Raw genomic sequence first — 25645 nt, 5'->3', positions numbered from 1 at the left:
TTTGTCCAGAAATGAAAGGACAGTGAGATGCCATCCGTAACCTTGAGTAGCTGAGGCGCTGGTGTGTCAAAGCCACACTCAGTACAGTCCAAAGATGATGGATCTCAGGGTTTCCCCACATATGGTGAGCGGCAGAAACACACCACAAAGCATTACCCACAGAGGAGCTATCCCCCCATGTGGGGGTTCCAACTAATGAGTTTGGGGGGCAAGTTGAGTTCTTCCCAGCCGAAAGCAAGCAAGCGCAATCTCTCTCTCACTTACTTTTCTCTTTGTGGCCAATGCCATCTGCTAGTTTTAAAAATAATTTTTAAAAGCAAGTGTTTTGGTTCTCTTCAACGTGCCGCAAAGCAGATGCTATTTTTAGGCTTGTTTTCTATCAAAAGTCCCCCAAAGAACCAGGGGCTGGGTGTCGGCGGTTCTGGCGTACTGTCTGCGTTCTGCCACCAACTTGGATGTGACCTTTCTGCAAATCTCATGGGCCTTGGACCTTGAGAATGGAAGTGATGATTCCACCTCTCTCTACCTCTCATTAGGGATGAGAGTAGTATTGGTCCGAGAAAGAAAAACCATTTCAAAAACAAATTGGCCAAATGGTGGGCGGGGAGCGGGGGACATGTGTGTGGCCTTCTGATTTCAAGATTTTTTTTTAAGCACCAAAGGAGGCAAGAAAAGCTTCAGCTTTCTCTGCTGCAGAAGACCACAAGTGGCCTTAAGGCCGCAGGTTCCTCACCCCAACCTGCCAGTGTGTGTATCGATGCATGGCTAGATCTCAACGTTCCTTCTCGCCCCTCCGGACTGGAAGCTCTTTGTGGGGAGGACACATCTACACACCGTGTCATGTCCAGCCCAGAACCTTTCATGCAAGATGGACTTCCTGGAGGCAGCTTAATGAGAAATTGCCAGTATGAACTCTGGAATCAAACTGCCAGGGTCCAAATCCTGGCTTTACAGTTTGCCAACCCAAGTGACCAGTGGCAAGTTATTTAGCCTTTCTGGGCTGCAACTTTCACGTCTGTAGAAGGGGGAACATGATAATATTTGTCATGTTGGGTTGTTTAGAGGAATAAGTGAGACAAAGCACATAAAGCATTTAGCTCAGTCACATAGTACGTACCCCAAGGATGCTAACTTAATTTTATTATTGTTGTTATTATTAGTATAACTATTAGGCACTCAATACATATCTGACAAATGCACATATGACTGTTACATATAAGCTAAAGTTCAGTGCACTGTACAGAAGATTTTTTAAATGGTGAATTAAACATTTGTTATATGGCCAACATCACGTTAGACACTCGCTATAGGTCCTTGTGTTTGACACTCTGTGGGGCAGGTGAAGAATGTCCACTGTACAGGTAAGAGAAAGCTGGAGATTAGAAGTTAAGTGACGGCTCCCTGTTGCATAGCTCGTAAGTGCTGGCACAAGACTTCAAATCCTCTATTGACTTAAAAGGTGGCACCTTTGCCCTACCTGCCACTTTCCCCTATCCCATTCTCCTGGTTTTATAGCCCCTCGCAACAGCTTTGCAGCTTTTGCCAGCAAACCACCTTTTAAATTGCAACTCACTCATATCAACATATACATAGAACCAAAACACATGTTTCACAAAATAATATTAATACTTAGTGGTGCTCTGTGTAGGGTACTCCGATAGTTTCTAGTTTGTTCTCTTTCTTTCATTTTCTTTTTTTTTTTTTTAAAGTTGATCGTGAACTGCCAGATTGATTTAATGATCAATTAAAGTGAGCTACAACTTGAGTTTGAAAACCACTGGTCTGGCTGCAATAACTGGGCAGTGCCGACGGGACGTCTCGTTTTCATCACGTTTGCAATCGGCAGCACTGTGCACGCCCCTCGGTCACCCTGTTAGAGATGGTTGATTATATTGCCCTCATTTTATACAGGGAGATATCAAGGATCAGAGGTATAAAGTGGTCTTCCCAAGCCCACCCAGCTAGAAAGTGTGGAGCCAAGGCTTCAGTTCCAGCCTTCTGACTGCATGGATGGTGCTTTAGGGGCCCACTAATTCCTGCTGCCTCTACGATCACTCATTCATTCACTTAATTAATGTGCACGGATGGCTCTCTTTGGCCAGCCAAGGTGCTGGGCTCTTGGTACACAGTGGGAAACAGATTTGACATGGTTTCTGGCCTTGTGGAACTTGCAGTCTTATCTGGCATTAGTTTCTTTCGGAGAGAAAAATCAAAGACTTTGTATTAGCCTTTGAGGCCGTACAGGATCTGAGTCCCTCGTCACCTCTCTGGCCTCATCTCCTGTCTCCCTTCTTCTCACTTCTGCAATCACACTGGTTCCTCAAGGTTCCCAAAGCACAGCAGATGTGCTGTGGCCACAGGGCCTTTGCACAGATGGTTTCCTCCACCTGGTAAGCTCTTGCTCTAGATATCTGCATAGCTGCTTCCATCAACTCCTCCAAGTCTTTGCTGAAGCATCTCCTTCTCGATAAGATTTATCCTGAGCACCTGATGGAAATAAGAACTCCTTTCTCCCATCTCACCCAGCTGGCACTCCCAAGCTCCCTTACTTTGCTCTGCGTTTTCCATAGCACTCATTACGTTTTAATGTTCTACATAATTTATTTATTATGTGTAGCATTCATTGTCTTTATCTGTGTCCCCCTACTAGAATGAAAGATAAAGGCAGGGGATTTGTGTTGGTTTTGTTCACTGCTTTATTCCCAACACCTATAGGGTATCTCGTAGGGCTGTATAAATATTTTTGACTTAATTGATGAGTGAATAGATGAAATAAATATTCATCTAGTTAAATATATAGTTACAAATTACGGTATGATTAGAGGGGAAAAAAACCCCACAGGGGTTCATGAAAGAGTGTAGCAGGCAGACCTAATTTAGACTGAGTGGGTTAGAGGATGTGATTTCTTTAGGCTGAGAACATGAGAGGGACTTAAGCTCCCTACACTTAGTTGGTGCAGACTCTGCCATTGCAAACCAAAGGAACGTAGCATAAAGGAGTGATTTCACTCAAGCAGAAGTTTCTAAGAGGAGGAGAAGTCATTCATTCATTTAGTAAACACCCTTTGATGGAAGGAGAGCAGGCAGATCATATGTAGGTGCTGCCCAGGGACCACAGCACACATCTGTCTCATCTAATCCTAACACCACCACTGTGGCTCTATCAGTACTTCCTCTTTACAGATGAGGAAACCCAGATGTTGAATATCTTCTCCAAGGATACCCAGCCAGTAGGAGGCAGAGCTGGTTTTCTCTTTGGCTCCAATGCCTGTGCTCTGTCACCCTCTGGGCACTTACTGTTTGCCAGCTGTGGTGTCAGGAACACAGCTTGCACAGCCGAGGAGGACATAGCCCCTACTCTGAAGGAGTTCACAATATCCCTTAAAAGACATGTTGAAAAAATGCCCTGAATGGGGCACAGATTTCTTTTTCTGGCCCCAATTCTTTTACTTCTGGACATGCCCCCCTCAGCTACTAGTTTTCAAACCTTGATAATTCATATTTTATTTTGTTTTTTGTAGCCACTGTTCAGTTATCTGTTGCTGAGTATCTCAAAACTCAGTGGTTTAAAACAACAGTAAACACTTAATATTTCACAGTTGCTGTGGGTCAGAAATTTGGCAGTGCTTTACCTAAGTGATTCTGGCTGTGAGCCTCAAATGAAGCTGCTGCTACGTTGCCAGCTGGGATTGCAGTCACCTGAAGGCTTGTCTTGGGAGCAAGGGTCTGTTCCTAAGGTCGTTCGATCACCTGACTGCAGTTGGTGCTGGCTGTGGGCAGGAGGCCTCAGTTCTTTGCCAAACGTACCTTTCCACAGCGCTGCTTGAGCACCCTCGTGACATGGCGGCTGGCTTCCCCCAGAGTGAGTGATCCAAGAGAGGGGGGTGGGGGGAAAGCTGTAAGGTCTTCTGTGACCTCATCCCGGAAGTCACGTATTATTACTTCTACACTATCCTATTTGCCACACAAGTCAGTCCTATTCATTGTGGGAAGGTACTACATTAGAACACAGATACCAAGAGATTAAAAAAATTATTAGAGGGCCATCATGGAGGCTGTCCCTACCTATGACCTGTAGTAGTATTTACTTAACATTTCCTACTTTTTTTAAAATTAGTCTTATCCTAAACAATAATATCAATTAAGTCACAAGATTAGTGTGCTAAGTATATTTTCTAGCCCACATGAATCTAAACTTGTAGTTATTAATGAAAAAGATTATTCATATGCCACCTGTGCTCGCTCACATACTTCTAGGGGCACGAATGTTATTCTTGGGGAGACACTGGGGCAGGCAAATGGGGACCTGTCAGAGAGTCCCGGTGGTTTTGATCATCATTCCGGCTACCCGCTGCTCTGCGTTTGGAGCCTGAGAGGCCACGGGATGCTGATTTCTCGGTTTGCTCTCCTCTTGCAGGACCGCCTGTACTTCGTGATGGAGTACGTGAACGGGGGTGACCTCATGTACCACATCCAACAAGTTGGCCGGTTTAAGGAGCCTCACGCCGTGTAAGTGAGAACTTGTGCTGTGTCCTTGGGATAAATGGGTGGGTTGTTAGTTCCTTTGGGTTTTTTGTTTGTTTGTTTGGTTGGTTGGTTTTTTTTTTTTTTTGCCAACAAAGGATTTTTTAAACATCTCAGGCTTGTCTGTGAGAAATATTTGGCCAGGGGAGAAGGTGTTCTGCTTGATAGGGGATGATTCTTTTAATTTAATTTAATTTATTTTTTTTCCTGGAACCAGCTAAGAACGTGAAGCTCTAAAACCATAGCAATTTCTTTGTCTCTAATTGTTGCCTCTGACTCCTAGGAAAGGCTGTATAGCTTCCTTGGGGAATGTCACTGTAGGTTTTGTTTGTTCATTTGCTAATATTTATGGGGAGCTTTTTATAGGCCAGGCTCTAAGGGCTCAACAGACATTGTCTCGTTTAATCCTGAGAATAACTCTGGGAGGTAGGTATCGGCACCTCTGCTTTACAGACAGGGAAACCAAGACACAGAGAGTTTTGGAAACTTGCTCAAGACCCCAGGGCTAGTGCGAGGCTGATCCAGAATTTTGACCCACATTTTTTTGCTTGTGTTCTCTGTCTTACACCACTCTCCCTCTTAGACACCTTCACTCCAGGAGATGATCAGGTTGAATAGTGTTTTGTGGTTCCTGGGATGGGAGACTGATTTTGGGTTTTGGGAAGTGTGTATCTTCTACTGTGTCCATTCCATCCCCTTTGGTACCCAAGGCAGCCAGAGTTTCATCTTTTTAGCACACAAATCTCATCTTATTACTCTCCTGCTTAGAACCTGTGATCGAACGGGAACACGGCAAGTCATAGGAATTAGCGAAGACAACCTCTCCCTGGGGAGTTTGCTAAGATCTCATTGGCTCTCCAGAGAGCCCCCAGGGCTCGGCTAGGGCCCCACCCTGTCACACCCGAGGCTTGCTGGCTCCCACCCAGCTCAGCTTGCCCCTCCCCTCCCACCTGCCGAGGCTGTGAGCACCATGTTCCGGTAGGATTTGCGTGATCCTGTGCCTCCAAATCAAGCCATTTGTGTCTCTTGGCATGATCCTAAGAGGACTGGCTCCTCTTTTATTTCTAACATCTAATTGACCACAGGCTTTAATCCATTATCACACAAGACATATTGTCGGCCGGGCGCGGTGGCTCACGCCTGTAATCCTAGCACTCTGGGAGGCCGAGGTGGGCGGATCGTTTGAGCTCAGGAGTTCAAGACGAGCCTGAGCAAGAGCGAGACCCCATCTCTACTAAAAATAGAAAGAAATTATATGGACAGCTAAAAATATATATAGAAAAAATTAGCCGGGCATGGCGGTGCATGCCTGTAGTCCCAGCTACTCGGGAGGCTGAGACAGGAGGATCCCTTGAGCTCAGGAGTTTGAGGTTGCTGTGAGCTAGGCTGACGCCACGGCACTCACTCTAGCCTGGGCAACAGAGTGAGACTCTGTCTCAAAAAAAAAAAAAAAAAGACATATTGTCAGGACACCGAACATAGTTCCCCAAAACCCCGTCCAACCCTTGTGGTATAACTGGGCTTTCTAGTTTTCTCAAAACCTCTTTCCTTCTGGGTAGACCTTCATTAAGAGGTTACTCTTTAGTCAGATGCTGTTTCGGATCCTGGCTGTGCCATTCATTAGCTATGTAACTTGCCTAAGTTATTTCATCTGTCTGAGCCTCAGTTTCCTCATTTGAGGAACAGGTGGGTAATAGAAGGACCTACCTCGCAGGATTATTATCAGGGTTAAATCAGATAATGCCTAAGATGATGCCAGGTGGATGGTAAGACTTCAACAGATGTTAGCTGTTCTTGTTAAGATATTTTAATTTGCTATAGTCTGAAACCACGGTTCCTCATGCAGTCCATTATATCCCATGACCGCCCCCTCCCCACTACGCAATTGCTGAGCCTCTGCCCACCCCCAGTCTGTCCTTAAGGCAGCCCTATAGCTCTCTAAACCACGCCGTTCATCCATCCCTACTCTCAGCATTCTACGAGCTGTGTAGCTGACCATCCATGGTGGGACTTTAATGCCCTGTGCCTCGTTCAATATCGTATTGAATTCTGAGAGCTGCCAAGCATATGGTGTACTTGAATTTCTCCATCACTGTTTTTTTTTTTTTTTTAATTTCAGATTTTACGCTGCAGAAATCGCCATCGGTCTGTTCTTCTTACAGAGCAAGGGCATCATTTACCGGTAAGTGAACACTGCTACACTTTCCATCTCCTCATCTCCCTCAGTTCCTTCCTTCCCTGCCTCTTTCTTCAGCTGCTTTTAAAATTAGAATCCGTGGTGGGGGAGGAATCCTCCAGTACTAACTTGGGCATGTGTTCTGCCAGGCAGCATCGCCCACTGCCCTGGCAAAGTTTGGGCAGCTCTATATGATGATAGAAAATCTCGATGGACTGTGTCACCAATGATGGTTCTGAGCCTCAAACATGAGACCATTTGCTGTAAGAAGAGGAGGCTCACTATGGGGCCCAGCACTTCTCTCTCTTGTCTGTGGACCCCACATTTGGGGTCCAGCAAAGCATCTTGGCTGGCCAGATGTGATGGGTCATGTTATTATGAAACAATTTTTTTTTTTTTTTGCTATGTAACTACAACTTGGAAATGGATCTCTGAGTAGCTGCCCTGAAATACAGGATTAAGTTCAGGACTTGGCATTTGCTGGTTTTTGGAGGAGCAAGTGGATGATCATAGCTGTATGAGTCATACCATTTTATATTTCATGCAAGGCAGACTGTTGAGCCTGAGGCTGCTGTTTGTCAGTGAGTCCGGAGCATGCAGCTCTCCTTGCGCTACATGGATGCAAATGGCATAGTCAGTGCAGGCTGGGGCTGGTTTGTTATGCAAGAGAGGCTGGCAGGGGCACGAGGCTTCCAAACAGTGCTTAGCTTGGGTGAGGGGCTATTTAAAAGATCATGGAGAGCCACAAAAGTCCATTTCATTCATTTGTTTGACAAATATTTATCAAAAGCCTACTATGTTCTAGGCACTATTGTGGGGTCTGGAGATACAGCAGTGAATACAGCAACCACAATGCCTTGCCCTAGTGGAGTTTATCTTCTCGTGGTGGGAGACAGAGAAGGAAATCATAAAAATATAGTCTGTCAAGTAGTGATAAGGAATATTTATCAATCTTTTAAGCCAATTAATATGTAAACCTTTTTCCTTTGTATTTAAGAACAGACTCTTCCACACCTCTTGGAAGAAACGAAATAAATTTAAAATTAAAAAGAAAAAAACATTAAAAAAAAAAAAAAGAACAGACTCTGTCTCCTACTATAAAGATTGAACATGCCAGATGCTTTCATAGTCTCCCTATAGCAAGGGCAGGCACACGACCCAAGCTCTGACGCTTGGTCCTACTCACTCAAGACCTTGACTTAGAAACTAGTGAGAAAGGAAGTAGAGATCATAGAATCAAGAGTGGCCACAGTAATCAGGAACAGCCAGTTTCCAGAGGCAAGAGAAGAAGTTATTCTTAGCAGCAATGGACAGTCCAGCATTAGGGCTTCATGGAGCAGAGGGGGTGATGTCTGTGTCCAGTGGTGGCTCTGGTGGTGTCTTCAGTGGACCAGCTCCACGCTTCTGGCTCTGTAGTCTCCTAATCTGGTTCTTCAGCCGTCTGTGTAGATGCCAGGAGCTCCCCAATATCCTTTTATAAATTCCTTTTCAGGTTAAAATTATCAGAGTTGGTTTCTGTTCCCCACCATCAAGAATCTTGAGTGAAACAGAGTTCTTGAAATTGATAATCAGATGAAAGCTATTAAAAAATTACATGACAAAAGATGCATGGTGTTATGGTTTCATAGAGATTGCCTTCATGGTGGGAAAGTCTTTTAAAATGTTACAAATCACTCCTTCCTTCATTTATAGCTCTAGTTCACTGAACAGTTCTTAAGTAAAGAGGATGAGAAATTATATTAGACCTAAATCCTCTTTGAGGATCACAGCTGGAGATGTTCGGTGGGTGGGTGGGACAAAAGATGCTTCCTGTCAAAGTTAGTGTCTGATCTATTGATCACCATCTCTGGAATGTGTTGATTTTGCCCTTGATGGATTTCTTTAAAGAGAACTATTGCTCTAGCCCCTTTTTGAAGCAGAAATGAGGATTTATTACATAGAACAAAAGAAGGCAGTAGAATATCAAAAGAGTGCTAGTGACAGTGAATAGGATGGGAGTGTCTTCCAGTCCCAAGACCTGCTGGTTCTTGGCACCTGAAACTCCTTTTCTGTAACAGATGGAGATTTTATCCCTTCCCTGGTTGACATAGTTTCTGGGCATGTGGTCAAGCTGGGGGGTGGGGGACATGTCACTATTAATGAAATCACATATAGACCTAGTATGTTTAGGTAAAGCAAGTTATTGCAAAGTTCAGTTTCTCTAAGTTCCAGCCTAGCATTCAGAAACCACTGTGGTTTGTAGATAAGAATGAAGGCTGGCTATAAGTAGTAACATGGACAGCGCCAAAGATATTATAATAGTAAAATATTGCTACTGGCAAACAGTGTGTGCAAGTGGACCTCCCCTAGGATGAAGAGACTCTATAGACACGATAGGAGATGCCAGGATATATTTCATTCTTTTAGTTGGAAATGATGACAGCAACTAAATTCAGGCTAATTTAAGCTAGAAGAGGCATTTATTGGCTGACGTTACTTAAAAGTCCAGGGGCAGATCTGACTTTAGGCCTGGATAAATGCAGGGGCTCAAATGATGTCATGAGAGTCCACTTTATCACTCTCCCTCTAGGTTCTCCTTTATCTATATTAGCTTTCTTCTCTCTCTCTGGTGACCCTTGGAGCTTCTAGACTCACATTCTACCACCTGAGCAATCCCAATGGAAAAAGCACTCGTCTCTCTTCTGATGGTACCAGCCAGAATGCCAGGGCTGATACAGTGACTTTGATTGGCCCAGATTGGGTCATATGCTCATTCTGAATCTGGCGCTGTGACCAGCAGGATGCAGTATTTCCACTGGCCAGGACAGGCCCACATGACCACTTGGGGCGCTAGCACCACCCACATTACATGGCTTGAGAACTGGGGAAGGGTGGTTCTTCAAAGGAATATTAGGATGCTCTCATCACAAGATGCTAGAATAGGCAGAAATCACAGATGTCCACCACCCACTCAAAATGAATTAAGGGAGAGATGTGAATTGAACAGTAGTTCCCCTTACCTCTCAGGAAGCTGGACTTCCCCGTCTTCTACTAGGACTAGGACAATCTGATCCCCAGAGCAGCCCTACTGACTGGGGCTGAAGCACAAGGTGTTGACATTGGAGTAGGTATTTAGAAAGGAACGTGATTGATACTGCAGCAATCCTGTATGCAGGAGACATACAAGCATTCCCCAAAATATCAAGCTGTCCTTATCAACACAGATGGAAATAAAAGAATGTGAGTATAGCACACATCCTTTAGGTTAAAGCTGAATGTCACCACCTTAGGTCCTTCCTGACACCCTGTTTAAAGTGACCTTCCCCAATTACTACCTCATTGTCATTTGTATTTTCTTTGCATATATCTGAGTCTATAATAATCATGCTTATAGATTTGAATACTTGTGAATTGTCTTTTTCCCTCCACTGGAATTTAATCAGAAGAGCAGGAAGCTTGTTCGTCTTGTTCATAGCTATATATCCAGCTCCAGGCACAGTGCCTGTCACATAGTAGGTGTGCAAGAAATATTTTTTGATTGAAAGAATCCATGGAAAGTCCTGGGTCATGTCCCAGGAAGTGGCCCAGGAGATCTTGGTGGAGTTAAATAAGTTTCTCTCAATCAGTTTTTTTCTTTGTGATCTCCAGAGATAGTTAACAAAAAATAATTTGGTGAAAAATAGATCTTCCTACAAAATGTAAGGAGTACTTAAGTTACAAAGGACGGCTCTCGGAATTCTCCTGGATATAGGAAGCCTCTGTGGATACTCTGCCCTTTGTGTAACGTTCTGTGGATCTCCCTGTTCTCAGACCCACTGTCTCCCTGTGTCCTCGTGAGACACTTGGCACAGTTGGCTCTGTAGAAAAAGAAAGAAAAAGAAAAGCACAGAGGTTGTTGGGCCCCTTTTTCTCTCCCTGCCAGACCATCAGCTGTTGGAGGGCAGGGCCGGTTTAAACTCACCTTCGTGCCCCACAATACCTAGCACAGGGTTTTATGCATAATGAGTGGCTATTCATTGTTGCCTTGAAATAAATAGCGTTTAATTAAATCTCTAAATTCTTGTGTCTGCCACAGTGACCTAAAACTTGACAACGTGATGCTGGATTCTGAGGGGCACATCAAGATTGCTGATTTTGGCATGTGCAAGGAGAATATCTGGGATGGGGTGACAACTAAGACATTCTGTGGCACTCCAGACTACATCGCCCCTGAGGTGAGAGCTGCCGGGACCCCGCTTGTACACCCATGTTGCAGGGATGTCCCCTCTGCTCCCTGGATAGCCGTGCGACAGCCAGGAAGGGTCAAGGGTGGTACCTTGCAAGGGAACCTCGGGCTGGTCCTTGTCCTACACTCTAAACCATTCCTTTGAGATCACACATGCAAATCAACTTAGCGCACATCCAGAAGCGCAGGCCCAAAATACATCAAGGTTTGGGAGAAAATTTAAATAAAACTCAAAAGAACCATCCAACACACATCAGTAAAATTCTTTGTCAAGCTGCCATGGCTCATGGCCATAGGATACCTTATAATTATGACACTGAAATGTTTGTTGAGAGAGAGAGACACAGAGAGAGAGAGAGCAGATCTCCTGGGCTGACATATGACATGGGGTCTGTGTACTATGTATGTTCCTCAATAGGAACGTGGACAATAGCCTATGATTTCTTTATAGCATGAAACACTACTAGGCATTGATTCAGAAGAGTGAGTTAGCTATATATGTAGATATGGAAAGATCTTCAAGGCATATTGTTAAGAGAAAAAATATCAAGGCACAGAATGGTAAATACAATATGATACCATTTACGGACGGCAACAATAGTACACAGAACACTGCTATGTGTTTTCTGTGAGTATGTACATATGCATGTAAAAGTATACAAAATCTGGAAGATTACAGACTGATTTTATAACATTAGTTACCTCTGAGGATAAGAGCATGGTAAAGGGAAATGTAGCTCCTTCTGTATACTGCTTACGTTTTTTACAAGGTAAATGTATTTGTGTATTTAATACATTACTCTTATTACTTGAATAATAAGAAAGTAATCCTTTTAAAAAGTTATTCCTTTATGAGAGCCCAGTGGAGTTTTCCGTATGTGGCATAGTTTGGTCTATCATGATTTTGTTAACTAATTAGTACATCAGACACAATCTATAACACAATGCTCTGCTAGGCTCCGAGTTCGGCAAAGCAATCTCTGATTCTCAACTCCAGTTGCACTTTATTTATTTATTTATTTATTTATTTTGAGACAAGAGTCTCACTCTGTTGCCCGGGCTAGAGTGCCGTGGCATCAGCCTCACTCACAGCAACCTCAAACTCCTGGGCTCAAGCGATCCTCTTGTCTCAACCTCCCGAGTAGCTGGGACTACAGGCATGCACCACCATGCCCAGTTAATTTTTTCTATATATATTTTTAGCTGTCCATATAATTTCTTCCTATTTTTAGTAGAGACGGAGTCTCGCTCTTGCTCAGGCTGGTCTCGAACTCCTGAGCTCAAACGATCCGCCCGCCTCGGCCTCCCAGAGTGCTAGGATTACAGGCGTGAACCACGGCGCCTGACCTCTAGTTGCACTTTAGAGTCACAGGGGAGCTTCTCCAGTGTAGGATGCCCGGGCATCACCCCAGATCAGTTGAATTAGAATCTCTGCAGGATGGGGCCCAGGTTCTTCTGTTTTCAAAAGTTCCTCGTTGATCAGGATTCAGGTAAGCACAAAATGCCCTGAGTTGTGCTGCTGGTGGGGTTGCCTCCTCCTCCACCCCACCCCTGGGAGGAGTAAACTGAGGGGCTGGCTTGGTCGTGAGCTAACCTGTCACCTCTGGCAACTTCTCTCACCTCCCAGGCTCTTTTTTGCTTTGTAAAAAGATTAATTCGTTGAGCTGTCCTGAGGCTCAAATAAGACATGAAATACTTTAAAAGTGAGAAAACACTTTCAATAAGAAGTGTTCTCCTGGAAAGCTTTCCCTTCTATGTCTGGTGGCCACTTCTCCTCAGAGTGCATTTCATTCATTCATTCCTTTATAATTGACCAAAATAATTGTGTACATTTATCATGCACAACATGGTGTTTTGAAATATGTGTACCTTGTGAATGGCTCAATCGAGTTAATTAACACATACATTACCTCACACACTTATTTTTTTGTGGTGAGAACACTTAAAATCTGGCTTAGCAATTTTCAAGAATACAATACATCGTTATTAACTATAGCCACTGTGTTGTACAACAGATCTCTTGAATTTATTCCTCCCATCTGACTGAAATTTAGTATCCTTTGACCAATATCTCTGCATTTCTGATTGTGGAGTGGAAACTAGAGTTGGAGACGGAGATCGAGAAACAGACATTCACTTTATAGCCAAGTTTGCTCAAACACCTTTATTGAGGAAAAAAAAGCAATAACTGAATTAGAGACCATTCTAGTCATAGCTAATATTTTGAAGGCATAATATGTGAGAGGCAACACATGACACAACGAGGATCTCATTCATTCTCACAAAACCCCATGGCATAGATATTATGATAAACTTCATTTTATAAATGAGGAAACTGAAGCTTAAGGAAGTTAAGCAACTTCCCTCATGGTCAAACAACTGGTAAATAAGAGTCAGACTGTCTGAACCTCAAACCTCAGCCTTTAACCTTTGCCATATTACCTCTTAACCTTTGACATGGTTAGCTTTACACCCCTTCATACTGAAAGATGGACAGATACATGACTATTCTAGACTTTGCCATCCTCTGACAATTTGGTGATATGTGTCAAAAACCTTACAACTATGTATACCATTTGATCCACCAATTCTACTTCTAGGAATTTATCTTAAGGAAATAATTGGACAGATATCCAAATATCTAATTACAAAGATATGTGTTGCAGCATCTTATCAATTCCTAATCAATTGGGAATTGATAGGATCAATTTGGTATATCCACTCAATGGAATACTATGCACAAGGAAAAACTGATTATGTTGATGTACAAATATTACCAAGGAAAATTTAATAACATACTTTATTAAAAGTCCACATGTTAAAGTGTTTGTTTAAAATACATACATATGCACAGAGTTTAATATGTATCATAGAAAAGAGTCTAGAAGAAAATAAACCAAATGTTAGTCATAATTGTTCTCTTAATAAAGGATTATGGGTGATTTTCATTTTATTCTCTTTGCTTATCTTTGTATTATAAATAAATAATAACAAATTCTTTTAAACTTATAAGCTTTTTGTTTTTAATTGTGGTTTAAAAAATCACATAAAATTTAGCATTTTAACTATTTCTAAGTGTACAGTTCAGTAGTGTTAAGTATATCCACATTATTGGGTAAATGTTATTACTTTTACAATGAGAAGTAAAGACAGTTTTCCCTCTTTAAAATGCCGCACTCACTGTTTTGAAATTTTTTAAAAATAACACAACATACTCCGTGCTGTAGAAAGGCAACGGGACATCACAGGTGTCTGCCTGGCGACAGGCAGTTACCTCTGTAAAGCATGTCTGTCATTCCTTGAGTAGCTAACGCAGAGAAATAGCTCAGGAGGGCACCGGACATCCTGTCCACCCTTTGAGACGCTGGCCTGCATCTGGCTCTGTCGCTGCCACTATAATCTTTCACAGCAGGCAGGCGACTCATGCCAAAGAACTCCCCTTCTACCGCCTCACCCAGGAAAGGCGCACTCTTCTTGTAAATTGGAGATTTGGCCTCCAGCCATGACACGAACTGCAAGCCTGTCTGATAGGATGCCTTCTGTTTTCCAGATAATTGCTTATCAGCCCTATGGGAAGTCCGTGGATTGGTGGGCATTTGGAGTCCTGCTGTATGAAATGTTGGCTGGGCAGGTAATTGAATTTTAAGTGATCTGTAAGAAAAGTCCTCCCCCACCTCCATCCACACGGTTTCTTTAGAAGAACGTGTCAGCTTGGTAAGAGCTCGTAATTCTGAACCTCTGTGACTTTTTTGGCTTTGGGGTTATCCAAGTCTGTTGGCCATTTTTCCTCATCTTCTCATTGAAAGTCCTGGAGTGTGGCCTCGCTGTGGACCCCAGGGAGGAGGGTCTGCCGGTTGGGAGATGCTGGGGCACGTGTTTGGGGAGGGTTCAGGCAGGGATCCTTCTCCTCCCACCCTACCCTGTCCCACAGGCGCCCTTTGAAGGGGAAGATGAGGATGAACTCTTCCAGTCCATCATGGAACACAATGTGGCTTATCCGAAGTCCATGTCCAAGGAGGCTGTGGCCATCTGCAAAGGGGTGAGTAAGTCTCTTAAAGCTTATGGCCACCACATACAGGGGTGCAGCTTGTGCCCTGCACAGGGACGCCCCACTAGGGGAAATGGAGACGGAACTCCATTTACCAGCGCGAGGGCCCTGGCGTGGAGTTGCTACCTCCTGGAAGAAGGAGAGCGTTTTTCTAATTTGTACAAAAGCACCACAGAGGCCTGCCTGCAATGGCATCTTGCTGCTGGCTGGACTCCAGCGTCTAGCCCAGCACTGGGCAGTGCTTAGTGAATGAATGAGGGAGAAAGCACAGAGACTTTGTCAAAGAGCTGGAACCCATGGGAAGGGGCACAAGAGGTCTTTGGCACAATTTGGGCCACCTTGCCCTGCTCTGCCACGTATGTGCTTAGTTAATGCTAAGAGTGTGTGACTTTTGTTCTAAGAAAATGTCAGGCGGTATTGAATTAAAGGGATTCTCTATATAAGCTGACTCCAATGCAGTGTCTCCAAACCCCCACTCTCCTCCCGCCCCGAACACGTACACAAATGGCTATAAGAACGTGCACATTTATTCACCTGCAGTTTATGCAAATTGTACCTGTGAAGAAAGCAAGACACATGTTTACCTGTAAAGATTGTTGTGCATATTGCGTTGGGCAGGAACGCTTACGGTGATCTGTGTGAGACCCTCGAGATCAGTGGTCCTCACCTCTGGAGCCATCAGGGTGTCCTGAAGTGTTCAGCCTCATCCCAGAAATTAAGTCTGGGTATCAGTATGTTGAAAAAGTCCCATGTGTCTTGAAAAATCACTGCCTTTAAGCATGTTGTCCAAAGGAAGTAATTTTTCAACTCTGAGGGAAGTGTAAAAGCAACGTTATGAGACTTCCAGAGAATGTGGTCCAAGGATGGGGCCTTTATAAGGTATTTGCTCTCCCTCCAACCAGGGGTGCAGGCGAGTTCTCAAGGTGAGAACATGGCTGTGCCTTAGCGGTGGGCTGTCACCTGTGTGTTTGGATAAACTAGGGCTGCCAGGCCTAGATCTGTGGGGTGTTTGCAAATGTCCTGTGCCCTGCCCAGCCCTACTGTTCCTAACCCCAGTCAAGATGCCACATGAGCTGGCTTGGGGTGAAGAAAAGCTAGAACATTCAGGCAGACCAGCCTGTGGCTTGGCTCAGTTTGTAATAGCTGGGCCAACTTCTCAGCCTAAAAGCACCTCATCACGTTGCCTAAATTCCCACTCCCAGTGAATCACCTAAGCTTTGTGTCTCAGCTACATAGGTTAAGATGCAAATATCCCTGGGAAAACCAGGTGTGAATTAGTCTCAGTCCTTAACATCTTAACTGAATTGCTTGAGAATATTTTCTTTGAGGGTGTGAAGCAGGGAGAGAAAAAAATGAGGATCAGAGAGTGGAGACCCAGAGGTTCATTAGGAGCTTAGGCAAAGCCCGTAGGAAAAAAGAGAGAGCACAGACCAAGGCCCTTGCAGGCTGCTGTGGACATTCTATTTCGGGGAGGGGGCAGTTGTGAGAAGAGTCACACACTGAGCTTTTGGTTTGTTTAATCATTGCCAACCTGTAAAGATCAGGGGATTTCCCATAAACATTCAGCTGTCCAGTTTCTGTTGAAAAATTAGACCTTTGCCACGTTGGCCTGTCATTTCTGCAAAGCATCAGTCAACTGGATTGAAACCACTGCCCTCTTTAATTTGCAGAAAGCCCTATCTGGTTCCATTCTATCTGGGTTCAAATCCTTGTCCAGGTATTCTTAGGAAGTTGACCTCATCTGCAGATTGGGGATAATAATAGCACTATGTGGAGAGTTCTGTGATGATTAAATGAGTGAATACCTGTAAGTCACTAGGAACAGAGCTTGCACTCTACTCCCAAACCCTTGGAGGTTACTCTTAACTATTATGAATGCTGGCCCTACAATGCCATGTGCCAGGCTCCTCTTGGCATTTGAGTTGCATCCCCTGCAATAGGAACTTGTAAAGTGGGGGATTTGGGAGATCAAGAGACCCTTTGCAAACCTCGACCCTTCTACTTCCCAGGTGCAGAGTCTTAAGCAAGTTCCTTTGTATCTCCAGGCTTCTGTTTCTTTATTTGAAAAATAATAATGACAATATTCATGGAACAGTATTTATATACTTATTTTTGAGAGCATTAAATGAGCTCTTTGCATGGTGTTGGCACACAGTAGGTGTTCAATACATGCTCAGGTCTTCCCCTTCCCCTGCCCTGCCTGGACAGCTGGGGGTTGTAAGTGGGTCATGGAGGAGAGAGGATTTTCCAGGTCAGCTGCATTCAGCTTCAGCTCCAATTAGCAGTTTCCCTGGTAGAGCAGTTTTCTATTAATTCAGGACCCATAACCTTCAGGATTAACTGGGGTGACTTCCTTACTTTTGGGTTTGGGGACCTTTTTGAATTGAGCGGGCTCAGTCCAGTGTGGGTTCTTTCTTTAAAGACGATGCCCCAAAGAAGGGTGATGCCGAAGCGAACAGCCACATGCCTCCTCCTGAGCAGCGGGCCCCAGGGGCTGCGTCTGGGAGGTGACCAGAGATGGGAACAGTGATTAAATCCAGCTGTCCACATGGCTTCCGGCACATCAGAGCAGAGTGCGGGAACTGGGCAGAGACTCCGAATTAGTGCTGGATGTTTCTGCAGTGGCTTTTCTTTGCTTGGCATCCTCTTGCTCAGACAGAAATTGAGCAAGGCTTTTGAAAACAGTTGCCTTTCAATTGAAGCGGTGCCCTTTGTATGTCCATTAAAGACCCCATTTTCTACCATTAAAAAAAAATTAGTTAAACTTTGCTCAGATTGCCATTCCCACTTTGAACAAGCTCGAAGCAGACAGAAACCCAAACTGTCTGCACATTAGAGAGAAATCACCAGGGACTGAATAGCACAGATCAACAAGAGTTCGGGGTCCGGCAGATCCGTTCAAAGCCTGGCTCTGGTCCTTAGCTGTGTGACCTTAGACAAATGACTTGACTTCTCTGGGCCCAGATTCTTGATCTGGGAAATGAGGGTAATAGTTGCTGAGGCCTCAGAGTATTGCTGTAAAGGTTAGAGAGGAATGGGGAGTGGCTGGGAAGCCTTTAGCACGGAGCCTGAGCACGTGTGATGCTCCTAATGCTCAGTGCACAGGAGCCATTATTGATGCTATTATCAGTGCTAACCAAGACGTCGTTGCCCTGTCTGTCCTTCCATCCTCATCCTACACAAATGTCAAGGCTTGGCCACAAATATCCCTGGGGATACACGTGGGAAGTGCACTCCCCTTTCTCTTAAAAGCCCAAGTTCTGGAGTTAGGCAGAGGTGGGATCCAATCCCAGCTCTTACTATCTCTGCCACTGACTATCTCGGTGGGTCCTTATAGCTGTTTAGCCTCTCTGAGTGTCCACTGCCTTTTCATTCAAACAGGAGACATAGTACACTCACCTAATTGGGTAACATTGGGCATGGAAATGAAGAAGTAGCTTAGAACCTAGGTGCCCGGTTAGTTTTCCCCGTGGAAGACAAAGCATATATGGCCAGTAGGGGCTTGTGTGTGTGACCACAGATTATCCTGTAAGCAGGAAACAGGCTAAACCAAATGTCCAACAGTGTAGGTGTGAATTTCTGGGTTCATTCCTTCCCCATAATCAGCAAGTCCTGAACAAAAATCTAAGGATTCTAACGTCATGGCCTACTTGATGTCAAGTCAACTCTGGGAAGCTTCTTGGACTTGTGTGTTCTTTTTTTTTTTTTTTTTTTTTAATCACCAACTCCTCCGTCTTTACTCTCTGTGCATTTGCCGAAGTCTTGAGATCAGAGATATTTTCACGCTGCTTTGGATTCATTTACAAGAGGAAGCCTGTCTGGTTTCATCTCGGAGCATCTATTCATCTTGTTATTTAGCAGTGGCTCAGAGACCCAAAGATGGAAGGTTTTGATAATTAAGTAATTTAAACGGCACACCAAGGAAACCTCCGCGGAGTTTAGTGTAATGTGTGATACAAGGGAAATGAGCTAGGCTAGGTTTTGACTATTTAATGAGCTTTCAGAAAGTAATTATTTGAAACTTGGGCCCATTTGACTAATATTTTTTTCTCCTGTTGTGTCATTTTTGCAAGTGCTTTACTGAGAAATGCAAATAGTATATGATTGAATGTGGCCTTTGCTTTAGTCAAACTCTAGTTTTCTTGTGGTAGGAGACAGGGAGTTTGAAGATATTGAAATTCATTTTCAATTAGTTTTAAATGCACCAACAATTGCATAAAACTCGTTCTTGAACCCACATGGATCATGTGGCATTTCTAACTTGACGTTCAGGGCCACATTCGGGCTTTGGTTTGGTCAACCGTAAGGGATCCCCCTCCCCTAGCAGCAGACACTGTTGTCGGGTTCTCTGCTGCGAAGTCCTGGCTGGGATTTATTGCTGGGATGAAAAGCAAAAAATAAGAATTAGTTGAGATTCTTCATTGTGCTTCCTTCCCTAATTCATTGGAGCAATAATTTCTGAGTGTGCCTCATTTCCTCTTCTGAAACTTGTTCAATTCAACATTCTCCTTTCTCTTGAAGCTGATGACCAAACACCCGGGCAAACGTCTGGGTTGTGGGCCTGAAGGCGAACGTGACATCAAAGAACATGCGTTTTTCCGGTATATTGATTGGGAGAAACTTGAACGCAAAGAGATTCAGCCCCCGTATAAGCCAAAAGCTGTAAGTAAACTGTTCTCTCTGACTGTCGGGTACTTTACACATATTCTTTCCCGTCCGTGCCCACTGTGTGTGCTTGGAACACTCTCTGAGGGGTAGACGTCAATGTTTCTACTTGAACGTGTCTGTATGGACTCACACTAATGCACAAAGTCACTGGGTACAAAAATGGAGATTTCCATTCGCATAGCCCGGCGTCTATAAATACAGAAAAGACAATTGATATTGAGTTTTTGTTTTATTGATTCAATTATTGTAACTGTCTTAGCTGACAACTTTTGGGGGAATGGTTCTTTGGTGAGCAGAGTTCAGATCCATTTTGGGATGGTGATAAAGAATCTAATTTTGCCCTCCTTTCTTTCCTTGGTTCAACTGTGTCATTTTCTCTTCATACTGACATTGAAAAGGTCATGTTGTTTATCTCAACAGTATTTAAATTTAATTCTGAAACATACACTACGTCGGAGTCAGTAAATAAGACAGCAGTTCACCAGCCAGCTCCCACCCAAGGCAAAACCGAACGAAGCAGAGGCTGACATGCTCTTGAACTGTAGACCTCTTGCAGGCTTTAGGTGTAGACATGGCTTTGAAATAACTTATAATGCAAGAATAAGCATCTCACATTCCCCACAGTCCGTGTGCCCATGGGAGGGTTTGCTATCCCCAAAGACTCAGCAGAGAGTACTTGTCAGCGTTGGGGTGCAGGAGTTTGCACCTGAGTTCATGAGAACTGTGATTCTGCTGGGAGGGTATTTCTTTGTTAAATTAAGTAGAGGGCAGACCTGGTGACTTGATTATGAGTTGTGAAACTACCGACTGAGGCTGAAAAGTGCCATTATCATTGAAGCCTAAAGTTGTAAGGGGCTCTGTGTTAAGATGAAGATGATGATAATGGTAGTTATTTTGATACTATTATTGTTATTCATTTCTTGAGCAGTGATGTGCCAGGCACCGTATTAAGCACCTCACACACAACATCCAATTAAATCCTCACAACAGCCTGTGAATGCAGGTGCTATAATATTATTTCACGTTATGGAAGAGGAAATGGAGGCTCAGAGAGGTTAAGTGCTCTGTCCAAGGTCACGCAGCTAGCGTGTGACGAAGGTGAAGCTACAACCCCCAGACAGTCTGGCTGTATTGGAGGCCAACAGCATGCCCAGGGGCAAAAGGCATGGAATTTAAGAAAGTCCTGCAGGTGGCACCTCCATAGTGCTACACCTTTCTCTCATTCTAAATGGTTAGACTCTCAGCTCTACAGCATCCTTGATGAGCCCTGTTTCTCTTTGGATTCCCCTTAGTGTTGGGAAGCCAGGTCTACTAGAGGCTGCCAGTTCCACTTTGTGGCCCTTCTAATATTGCCAACTTATATATTGACATCATATCAGCCTCCCCAGAACTGCTGCTAGAGCCTCTCTCTCTGTAGAGCATCCTTCAGACATTTACAGATGCTGGCTTGTACCCTAGAAGCCTGCGGTTGCCAGGTTAAACCCTGCCCAGCCCTTCCTGCAAGCATGTCCCATATGATATCACTCTGAGGTGCTCATTGTTCTCCAGAACATCTGCATCCACCTTAAAATACAGACCCAGGATTGAGCATAATATTCCTAACGGTGTCAGACCCTCGGTGAATGCAGTGAGTCAAACAGTCTCTTGATTATTCTAGAGCTGGTGAATTTGGACGAGTCAGTTTCGCTCTGTGATCCACTGTTTTGTCATCTGTAATACAGCGATGATAATAGTGCCAACATCAGAGGATCCTTACGATGCATAATGTGCTCAGTACGTGCCTGGTACATAATAGGCCTTGGGGAAACTTGATCATTGTTTTTGTTAGCGGCGTCATACGTTAATTAATGTCTCATGCGCAGGGTCTTTGAGGGGCAGAACAGTGTCAAGTCCTGCTGAAGCCATTCCTTAAGATAATGTCTGTATGTACACTCGGGGCTGGGGAGGGCCCCACGTGTCATAGGCAGTATGACCAATTTCCTTGGGCCGTTTGGAAAAAGATCAAAAGGTAACCTGGATGCAAAGAGTGGGCTCTTTGTTCAGGAAACTGGGAACTTGAAGATGGGACACACAACTCATTTGGTTTTTTGTGGGGCTACTGATGAGGTCTCAGAACATGAACCCGCCCTTTTTCACTTGGCCAGAGGAAGGATGCAAACTGCTCCCATCCCCACCAGCATGGAACCCGGGGGCGTGTGAGGTTCATGCTGTGGTTGTAGAGCAGCGGCTCTCTGAGTGTGGTCCCCAGGCCAACAGTATGAACATCAGCTGGGAAATTCAGGAATGCAGTTCTCGAGCCCCACTCCAGACCTCCAGAATCAAAAACTCTGGGGCTGGGGCTGGGGCCCAGTGTTCCGTGTTTAACAAGCCCTCCAGTGACCTGATGTGTGCTCAAGGTTGAGAATCGCTGCTGTGGAGTTTAGGGTTAAAAGCTCAGGCAGGGAAGCTAGACAGAGGTCAGAGGGAGGTAGCATGTCTGTAAGTGGGAGACACTGGTCCTCTTCTTGGTCAGGGCATGGGGTGGTGGCTTCTGGAACAGGTCACAGCCTCAGGAGCCTACAGAGGCCAGACAGGTACTATGGATGAGAGAAGAGGGCTGGAGAGAGGGAAGAGAGGGAGTGGTGGAGACAGAGGCAGCCTGCAGGAACCAGCTCAGCATGGCTCCGTCTTCATGGTTTTCATGAGAAATCAGGATTTGTAGATGAAACCTCACTCTTTTTTGATATATCAGCAACAAATTTTTAAAACATTAAACACCGTTCAGGGCAAATAAAACATGTCCATGACCCACATGTGGCTGGTGAACTGTGAGTCTGTAACCTCCAGAGGAGTGATGAGTGAGTCAAAGTCAGGTTGACATTTAGCCAGTTCCCCTTAGTTATTTACAACCGACGTCCATTCCGACTGGTTAAATATTTCGAACATCCCTGCTAAGCAGCAATGAACATAAAAGGTCTAGCTCTGTGTCTGGCTTGTAGAAAGTGCTCAGGAAAAAGTAGCTGTTGTTGTCATTGATAATATAAAAAGATCATGATAATTAGTTAATTATCAACAAAGAGCTTCAACTCTTCTGCATTTGGTAGGATTTCCAACTGATCAATGTCTTGAATTCCCCCATGTGGGCTTAACAATGACTTTCAAAGTACAGTGACTGGACTGGGCTATATACTCGGAGATGCTCTGCCACCAGCTCTAAGGGAAAGCAAGCCCTGCCCTTGACCTCCTTAGACTGAATTAGAAATAGCAATAAGTGATGCACCCCCCTCGCATTTGATTCTACCTGCTGGTGTGCTTTTTACATTGCAGATGCGGGCTGTAGAGCCCCCCAGCCCACATCCTAGGATTTTATATTTCTCCTTCCCCACCCCTTCTTAACTGCCACTCCCGAAAGACCCGTGGCGAGAGTGTGCAGAGTTCCATGTGCCCTGTGGGATGTTAAAAGGCATGCGTGTACCCGTCACTGTTCCTGATTCATGCATGCTATTAAATAGAGTGTGGCGAGAGAAAAAACAAGGAGCAATAACAGAGGATTATATTCAAACATTAGTGAAGGGTGCTATTATTGGAGGTTCATTAAAATAAGTTTAAATGGGTTTCTTAAGTTGTTCTCAGCACTATCTTTTATTGTGGCAAGGAGCTGTTGGGAGAGTATTGTTTGAGACTGTACTGAAATACACTAGCTTCGGTGTGTTGTTGCAGGGTACAAGAGTAATCTTTTTTAACTGTGCATCTGGTTGCACCACTCTTTTGCTTAAAACTCCCCCATAGCTCTCTGTTGCTCCAGGACTGTCTGTTGCTCCTTGGCACCTATGGCTCTTGAGGTCTTCCAAGGCCAGGCCTTTGTCCCCTCCCAGCTTTAACTCCTGCCTCCAAGAGCCCCCATTCCTGGGATTTTTTCAGATCCTCAAACACGCAGTGTCTATTCTTCCCTTCCTCGCTTGTCCCTCTCCCTCATTGAATCCTAGAATGTCACCCACTCAGGGAGGCTCTTCTTGATCCCTGAGTACTGCTCCTATTCTATCAGTAAACTCATCACATATTGTTGTAATTACATGATCAATATAACGTTTGTTGGTGTGACTAGACTATTAGATTGTGACTTTCTCAGTGTCAAATTCTGACGCCTAGGTTTAGCTCATAATAGGCGGTTGAGAATTTTTACTGAATGAATAAATGAATGGCCATAAAACAGGGCGCTATAATACACTGCGCTGTGGAACATGAGGCACTCTTTAGGGATATACATTAGAGTGCAGGGTGTTTTCCTTATGTACAGCAGGGTGTCTAAATAAATTGGTTGTTGTGTAAGTTACTACCCTATTTATAAAGGGCTATAATTTGGCTGCTGGATTGCAAGCTGCCGTGGCATCATGTGGTTGTGCAGTATGCGTTGGGAGAGGATGCTGGGGAAGGATCTGAAGATGCCATGCACGGAATCGTTGGGCTTTGGGTAGAGAGGGCTGTAGATTCCTGCAGTCTGACCTTGCATAGTCCAGTCCAGTGCTACATGTGCCACGATGTAGCCTAAGGGGCATCTTAAACTTTAATGTGCACACACGAGTCACCTGGGTATCTGGTTAAAATGCAGATTCTGATTCAGCCAGTCTGGGGTTGGGCCCAAGATTCTGCATTTCTCAGAAGCTCCCAGGTGATCGGATGCTGATGGACCACGGACTCCACTTTGTGTGGCCAGGGCTAGAACACGGTGCTGTCGCGTGCAGCAGGCCGGGAGTTGCCTAGAGGACCCTGCTGTGGTCAGTGTAGTGTGGGTAGGATGTGGATCCTGTGTAGTGAGGGCTGTAGTGAAGGGGTGTACAACGGTGAGTACAGAATGTTCTGGTGGAACGTGGTTCAGGGCGCTCACACAGCAGGCTGTTGTGGGTCAGCATGTGGTCCGGGGCGGGGGGGTAGTGGTTTGTGTTCTGAAGGGCAGCGGATGTCACTGAGTGTGGTGGAGTAGAGGCTTGGGAAGAGGTGTGTGTGGTTCTGTCCTGTAGTGGGGATGCCGTCAGGTGCGGAGTCCTCCACCCAGTGGATGGTACCGTTTGGTACTGTTCTAGGTGCTGGGGACACAGCAATAAAAATAATAAAAACCCCTGCCCTCATGGAGCTTATGTTCTAGAAAGAGCAGGAAAAATAATAAACATAGAAACAAGTGACATATACCATGTGTTAGAAGCCGATAAACATTATTGAGGAAACCAATGCAGCAATGGAGGTTGGGAAAGCAGGGTCATCGAGAGGTCAGTTTTAAATAGAGCAGGTGGAAAGCTTCACTGAGAAAATGACATTTCAGCAAATATAGAAAAAAGGGGGGGAGGGAAGGAGGGAGCCATGTATACATCTGGGTGAGAGGGAAAGGCGGTTCCGGTGGTAGTGTCAGGTGCAAAGGCCCTGAGGCAGGAGCTTGCCTGGCATGTTCAAAGGAGAACAAAGAGTCCAGGTGTCTGAGGTGAGGGGGTGAGTGAGAGAGGTGGGATCAGGGAAGCCATAAGAGGGGGAGATGGCGCAGGCCATTGCAGGAACTTTGGCTTTTACTCCAACTCATGAGCCAAAAAAATAGCATAATCTGACTTTGGGTTTTAAAAGAATTACTCTGACTTCTGTAGGGGCAAGGGTGACATTGGGGAGACTGGTAATGAGGCTCTTGCAATAATCCAGGCAAGAGGTGATGGGGACTTGGACAGGATGGAGTTGTTTAGGAGCCCCAGGTTGTGCTCATTTTGGTGTCCCCTGCCCCTCCCCAGTTCCCGGCACCTTGTGGCCACTCAGCAATTGCCCCATAGGGACATGAAGGGATGGGTGAACATAACTCCCTTCAGACTTCCTGCATAATTGCTCCTTGAGTATAAAACATGGTAGCCAAGAGTTTGGGCTCAGTAGGGGAAGGATAAACTAAAGAAATAGGTTGTCAGGAAAGCTTCTGTCATTCAGAGTGCTGGCTCGTGGGGCGGAAAGCAGGTCATGGTTGTGCACTGTGCTGGGTTTTCTCCTGCCGGTGTAAAGGATATGGCAGTATAGGAGG

The 25645-nt window shown here is 44.8% G+C and overlaps 1 protein-coding gene across 2 annotated transcripts in view; it reads left to right on the top strand.

Annotated features, from left to right (window-relative positions):
• PRKCB (protein kinase C beta) overlaps positions 1-25645 on the top strand; it is a 293928-nt gene that overhangs the window by 248460 nt on the left and 19823 nt on the right. For both annotated transcript variants that reach the window (XM_069485934.1, XM_069485933.1), the window contains exons 11-16: positions 4418-4509; positions 6644-6706; positions 10755-10893; positions 14455-14535; positions 14836-14943; positions 19474-19614. In XM_069485934.1, coding sequence (XP_069342035.1) covers positions 4418-4509; positions 6644-6706; positions 10755-10893; positions 14455-14535; positions 14836-14943; positions 19474-19614 — 624 coding nt within the window. The remainder of the gene's footprint in view (positions 1-4417; positions 4510-6643; positions 6707-10754; positions 10894-14454; positions 14536-14835; positions 14944-19473; positions 19615-25645) is intronic.

The sequence above is a fragment of the Eulemur rufifrons genome, chromosome 14, assembly GCF_041146395.1.
Source record: "Eulemur rufifrons isolate Redbay chromosome 14, OSU_ERuf_1, whole genome shotgun sequence".
In the NCBI taxonomy this organism is placed as follows: Eukaryota; Metazoa; Chordata; class Mammalia; order Primates; family Lemuridae; genus Eulemur; species Eulemur rufifrons.
The sequence above is the reverse complement of the archived record's forward strand: the minus strand, read 5'-3'. Positions and strand labels throughout refer to the sequence as shown.